Genomic DNA, 6,775 nt, shown 5'->3' with positions numbered 1-6,775 from the left:
TGGGAGGCAGAAGCAGGCGGATTTCTGAGTTCAAGGCCAGCCTGGTCTACAGAGTGAGTTAGTTCCAGGACAGCCAAGGCTACCCAGAGAAACCCTGTCTTGAAAAACAAAAACAAAAACAAAAACAAAAAAAAAAAAAAAAAAGTTGTCTTGGTCATGATTGGTCATGATGTCTTTTTACAGCAATGTAAAACCTAACTAATATAAATTCTGTCAGGCTGAGAGTATAGCTCAGTAATAGAAGGCTTGTATAGCACATGGTTGTGGCCCTGAATTTGTTGTTCGTTTTGTTTTGTTGAGACAGGGTCTCACTGTGTAGCTTTGGCTGGCCTGGAACTCATTATGTAGACCAGGTTGGTCTCCAACTCATAGAGATCCTTGCGCCTCCCCCTTCTCAGTGATAGGATTAAAGGCATGCACCTCCAGGCTGGGCTAGGGGCCCTGTATTTTAAAATAGATATATAGATATAGAGAGAGACAGGCAGGCAGGCAGGCAGGCAGGCAGACAGACAGACGGTCACTTTTTCAAAGCTTTCAAAGCACTGTAGCAAACAGGATCCCATTTGATCCTCCTTATATATCTATAAATCAGAAAGGAAGCAATCAGCAATCCTGACTTTCTTGATTTAGAACCTGATGCTCAGAATTCCAGTACTAGCCAATTTCAACCACAGGAATCAGATTTTGCCTTTCAAAGCCTCACAGTTGTCCCAGAAACTAGAAGCCAGGAAAAGCTTTGGTTACTTGTAAGAATGTCCCCGCTCCCGGCCCCGCCCTCCAATTACAGGCCCCGCCCTAACCCGCCTCCGATCCCGCCCCTCCTGGTCCAGCCACGCCCAAGTATGCTCGCTGCGCGCGCGCAGTGGCTTCTGCGGGAGGAACACCTCAGGCCGCGGCCCCGCCCTCCCCGGCGCGGCCCGCCCAGTCCAAGGGCAGCGGGCTGGGCGCTGCGGTCCCGCGGAAGGGGGAGGCTAGGGTGAACCCCGCGTGGGGGCTTGTCTGCGACGTGGCGGAGGCCGGGAGCCCGAGGCCGGGTAAGGAAGCGCGCGGACCCCCGAGCCGCCATCTTGCTGCGGAGGGGCCGGGCGGCCGGCCGGGCGGGGCTGGCTGAGGGGGCTGCCGCGAACCGAGTAGCTTGCCCCTCGGCCTCAAGACCCGGCCCTACCGTACGCCCCCGGGTTGGAGCTGCTTTCTCGGGCCTTCTCATCTGCTGCTCACCCGGGGTTGGTAGGGAAATGACCAGGAAATGACTGCTAGCCCATTGTGCAGGAAACTGAGACTCAAAAGTGAGGAGACTCGGCTAGGAACGCACAGCAAGGTGCTGGCGGTGGGACTCCAGGGCACCCTGCCTCACCTGCCAAGCCAGGGAGTTGGGAGAAAGACTAGCAAGCGGTTCTCTCTCTCTTTCTGCCAGCAGGTCAGAGCTGACCAAGAAGCATTCAGAAGCCAAACCATGGATCCACCTGCCCGGAAAGAAAAATCCAAAGTTAAAGAACCTGCCTTCAGAGTGGAGAAGGCTAAACAGAAATCTGCCCAGCAGGAGCTGAAGCAAAGACAAAGAGCAGAGGTGAGACTAAGGAGGGGGGCTCTGTATGCCTGAGTCAGATGGAGAAGGTGCTGGAAGAAAAAACAACAGAGAAAACTTCACAAGGGCTCCCTGCTTGCCCCCAGGCATTGGTCCCTCCAGAGGTAGAGAGTCCATCCAGGTCCCAAATGGTGAAGTGGAAGCCCAGAGTCACACACCAAGTTAGTGTCAGAATCCCAGCCTGCACCAGGTCTCCAATTGGCTCCTGGCATAGAGCTTTTGTGTTCGAGATCTGAGGAGTGCACAAAAAGAGAAGAGGCAGCTATGGATGAGAGGGGGGTCAGAGGGAGGAGAAGATGAACAAATGAATGAAGGAGAATACCAGTGTGACCTGTGACCCGGTGCACATGTGCATCTGGTGCAGAGAGTAGCTAGTTGGTGGGCAGGATGGTAAAAGTCTTCACTGGAGAAGCTTGACAACCTGAGTCTGTTCCTCAGAATCCATAAATAGGTGAAAGAACAGGTCTACATAAAACTGACCTACACACACACACACACACACCACTACCACCACCAAGAACAGCAGCAGCAACAGCAGGGTTTTTTTTTAAGCGTCTGCTCATAGCCATGTAAAGGCCCAAGCTTTGAACCCACCAGTGTGCTTCTTTGTTCTCTCAACACTTACAATCATTTAGAAACAAAAAGCTTTAAAATGTTTGCATTGCTAACGAAACACATCCAGACACGAGTATTTTAATATTTAGTATTAGGAAAAAAGCTTGCTAGTCTTTTTGTCTCTTTGTTGAGTGTGTTTTTTGAGAAAATTTAAAGTACAGGAAACACCTGGTATTCAGCTTCTCAGATTGGTAGTGATTAGTAGTATTGTCGAATTTTCCTAGAATTTTCTTAAGATAAAGCCACATATAATGTGACGTCTCCTTTGACTGTTTCTTGTCTTGCACCTTTTCTCCCTCTCTGTGGCTAAGCCCTTTTGTTTAATGCATTTTCATTCAAGTAGATGAATGCATTACCTGTCTGTGTATGTTTTGTTTGCGTAGCATTTTAGAGATAGTCATGTTACTTTTAAGAATCTGTTTTCTTTGTTCTTTATAGTGTCTACATTATAAACCTATTTTTAAAAGATGTATTTTTCATTGTATGTGTGGTGGATGTATGAACATGAGGTCAGGTGGCCTTGGAGGTCATACAAGCACATCGGATGCCTGGAGCTGGAGTTACAGGTGGTTATAAGCCACCTGGCATAGGTGCTGAGTGTGGAACCAGGGTCCTCTGGGAGAGCAGCAAGGGCTCTTAGTCACCGAGCCCTCTCTTCAGCCCCCAGACCACCTCATTTAGGGTACTCACCCATTCCTCCTATGATGGGTATTGTGATTACTTACATGTTTGCTTTTTACAAACATTCATGGTGGGGGGAAAACCCTTTTAGATGCTTCCTTGGCACCAGTGCTAGGATTTCTATCAGGCATTTGACTAGAGGAATTACTAGGTGGCAATCAACTCTCCCACACATTGCCAAATGGCTTTCAGAGGATTCCTCAAGCTCACACTCCTGTTGACAGTGTGAGACATGTCTCGTTCCTTTTGGTCTGACAGTTGATATTGTCAAACTTTGTTTATAGGATCCATTTATTAAATAAATATCCAGCTGCTGCTGTGGGTAGGCTGGCGTTTATGGACTCGAGACACATGCCTTGCCAAGACAGAGAACAGTTCTACCTTCATAGAGCATGTATTCCAGTAATCATAGTAATTTCAGAAGTTTTCCGTTCTATGAACAAATGTGCCATTTCTTTACCTGGGCCCAAGCTGTTGATCTTAATTGCTTTGTGGTTTAGCAGGCAATTCAAGGGGTGCTGTAAGAAACAGCTCCCCCCAAACTGTTGTGTGCACCCTGAAAGCTAGATGTGGAGAGCATTGTTCCTGTCCTTACTAGCATTGACTTGTCTGGCTTCCATGCATTCTTCCCATGTGATCTAGCAACAGATGCTTGTGAATATGCCTTCCTCAGTGCCGATTTGGTAAAATGAGGGTGGTAGGATCTACCTCACGGTGTTATAAGGAGTTGAAATAGAAATTATATAGGTAAAGCACTTACCACAGTGCTTGGCAAACTGCAGGCATTTGACAACAAGCAGTGATCATGACCTGGAGTCACCATGTTTCCAAGCAGCCAATGTGCTTTTACCATGTGGATTTAGAAGGACCAGCTGGTTATGTCCATATTTGCTTGCTGGGGTGTCAGACTGGATGTCCATGCTGGCAGCAGCTGGCACCTGTAGCTCCTCATGTCAGCCGGAGATGGGCCTGCACATGTGTGAGCAAATGCCAAGGCAGGTGTTACTGTTTTCCCCTTACCCTTTGTGAATCCTTTTGGAATAAGTTCTGTGACCCGAGTCCAGCTGTTCCTGAGGGCAGGCCTGTGGTCAGAGCAGTGCTTCTTACTTTGTGGCCCCTTGGTTTTGTTTCTGTGGTGTTAGGGCTTGAACCCAGAGCCTGTATATGCCTGTGCTCTACCACTGAGCCATATCCCCAGCCCAGTCTGCCATTTGCTTCCCCAACAGCTGTCTTGCTATTTTGTCTGTGTTTCCTGGAGTGGAATCTTCCATAGGAATGTGCTTCAGGAAGGAAGGCGGGCATAAAGATGCTGTCTTTTCAGAACGTTAGCTGTGAAGGAGAGCTCAGAGGCATGCATGGGGTTGGAGGCTCATTTGGAGGTGAGGTAGCTTATCTCTGCTTATCATAGCACTGCTCTGACCCAAAGTCTCACTCCTCACCTCAGATACCCTGGACATCTTAAACTTTTTCTTGCTCTGCTTACTTTCCCCTCTCTGCTACCATTATGCCTCTTTGACTGGGAGGTCTCTAGAATGCTACTTAATACCCGTCAGTCCTGGGACAGAAAGTAACATACAGATCACAAAGGCTGGCAGGTATCAAACATACAAGGCATATTATAAAGTATAAATGTAATCATGTGTGGTTTAAAGAAGAATAAACACCTTCATATCTACCACTCAGCTTAAGAAACTCAGCTTGAAGCCAAGCCCAGTGCATTTGGGAGAATGAGGTAGATTGATGAGTACATGAGTTCAAGACCAGCCTGAGTAATGTAGTGAGGCCTTGTTTCAAAAAAGAAAAAAAAAAAAAAAAAGACAGATGGAAAGAGAAGTGGGGAGAAGGGAATAGACCTGTAACTTGGAAGCCCCAGTTCCACATCTGGTGATGTGCGTGTTCGTATGACTGTTTAATTTTCTGCTGACCATCCCATTGCTGTTCTGTGTGAACTCTACCTCTGTAGTGTATACTCCTGAGTAGTAGTGCATAGCATAACAAAAAGTTACTGTTTTGCATATTTCTGGATTTTTATTCACCTGCCACTATCTCTGGCCTCAAGTTCATTTTAGTTTGTTTTGAGATTGAGACAGGATCTCTCTACATAACCCTGACTGATCTAGAATACTTTATGTAGACCAAGCTGACCTTGAACTCACAGAGATCTGTCTGCCTCTGCCTCCTGAGTACTGTGTACTTTTTCTTTAAGATTTTTTAAAAACTATTATTTATGTGTGTGTGTCCTTGGAGCATAGGTGCTAGAACTGAACCCCAGCCCCGTTGTAAGAGCAGCAGCACTCCTGACTGCTGAGCCATCTAGCCCTCTGGCCCCAGGTTCTACCCTTCTTTTGCCTCTCAAGATTTTCATTTTGTTTTATTGAGATAGGGACTGTATTATGCATCCCTGGGTATTCTAGAACTATGTAGACCAAAGTGGCCTCAAACTCACAGAGGTCTACCTACCCCTGCTTCCAAGTGCCTCTCAGATAGCTTTATTGTTATGAGTGTTTTGCCTGTATGCATGTCTGTGCACCATGTGAGTGCCTGGCCCATAGAGGCCAGAAGAGGGCATAGAATCCCCTGGACTGAAGTTAAAGACAGTTGTGAGCCACCATGTGGGTGCTGAGACCAAACCCATATCCTCTGCAAGAGCAACAAATGCTCTTAACCATTGAGCCATTTCTCTGGCCCCAAGTTCTATTTCTGAAATTGGTGGTGGACACTTTATTCTGTGCCTGGTTCTCTATTCCTGGACATTTTTCCTTACTACATTTATGTGTGTCGTGGCACATATATGGGGGTCAGAATGTTTCCAAGATTTTCTTCCTGGTACATGGCCTATGCCAGGTCATGTTCCCACTACCTCCTCCCTGGACTTAATTTAAGTAGCTGATAATCCCTCCTTCCACCACCACCCCATCTGGTCTCCAGCCATCTTTTCCAAAGCACAGATAGTCAGGTTTTCCCTGCATACCAATGTCTGCTGTCTCTAGAGCATGCAGGTGAAAAGCCAGACTCCCTGGAGTGGCTTTGAGGCCCAGACATTCCTGTCTTTTTCGGCTCCCAGCTTCCCTGTGTATACTCCACATTAATACACATGAAGTTCCCAGAACTGATCCTATGCTGTTCCCTCATAGCTGTCAGGTTCCATAAAGACCAAGCCCTGTGCCTCATTGCTGATCTCCTCAGTCCCTGGATGGAAGCTGCCATCCTGTCCTGGTCACTGCCCCCCAGCCCCTCCTGCTACAGTCCTAGCATTGCTACAGCTGCTTCCATTGCTAATGTATCTGTTTCTCTATTCAGATCTATGCTCTCAACAGAGTCATGACAGAGCTGGAGCAGCAGCAGTTTGATGAGTTCTGTAAGCAGATGCAGCCGCCTGGGGAATGAGCCAGCCTGCATCCCAGTCAGAGGGACTGGCGCCTTTGTGAGCTCATTCCCACTGTTACACTGAGCTGGCCCACTGGAGCCTTACAGAACTAATCAGGACTTGTGGAGACCTCTGCTCTGAACTTCCTATAGGTAACTTCCACCACACTGCTTTCTACTCTCAGAACTGGCCCATTGCTTGCTGGATAGACTTTTCATTTAGGACAGTGGATTTTTCAAAAAGACCTTTTTTCTATTGTTTGAGAAAAATCATTGTTTCTTGTGAAACTGTGTGTGTTCCCTAAAAATAATAAAATGCAAAAATGTTCGTTTGTTCTTGCTATAGAGGGAATGCCAGAAAGTGGAACAAAGACCAAAGTAGGTGGGACTGGAGGGGTGACTCAGTGGTTAGGAGCACTGGCTGCTCCTGCAGAGAACCCAGGTTAGATTCCCAGCTCCCAGTTCACAACCACCTGAAACTCCAGCCCAGGGCATCCATCATCATGTTCTGGCCTCTTTGGGTACCAT

The 6,775-nt window shown here is 47.4% G+C and overlaps 1 protein-coding gene across 3 annotated transcripts; it reads left to right on the top strand.

Annotated features, from left to right (window-relative positions):
* The first annotated feature begins 861 nt into the window (after nt 1-861).
* On the top strand, nt 862-6,575 carry Svbp (small vasohibin binding protein). 3 transcript variants are annotated; one of them, XM_034502834.2, is made up of 3 exons: nt 862-1,034; nt 1,418-1,567; nt 6,182-6,475. In XM_034502834.2, the coding sequence occupies exons 2-3, from the start codon at nt 1,454-1,456 to the stop codon at nt 6,266-6,268; spliced, it is 201 nt and encodes a 66-aa protein (XP_034358725.1). In that variant the 5' UTR covers nt 862-1,034; nt 1,418-1,453; the 3' UTR covers nt 6,269-6,475. The 3 variants fall into 3 exon arrangements, with proteins under 3 accessions (XP_034358725.1, XP_034358726.1, XP_034358723.1); XM_034502835.2 differs by having other exon boundaries at nt 897-1,034; nt 1,415-1,567; XM_034502832.3 differs by having other exon boundaries at nt 1,033-1,318; nt 6,182-6,575.
* The last annotated feature ends 200 nt before the right edge of the window (nt 6,576-6,775 follow it).

The sequence above is a fragment of the Arvicanthis niloticus genome, chromosome 5, assembly GCF_011762505.2.
Source record: "Arvicanthis niloticus isolate mArvNil1 chromosome 5, mArvNil1.pat.X, whole genome shotgun sequence".
Lineage (NCBI taxonomy): Eukaryota > Metazoa > Chordata > Mammalia > Rodentia > Muridae > Arvicanthis > Arvicanthis niloticus.
This window is presented reverse-complemented; position numbering and strand designations above follow the sequence as displayed.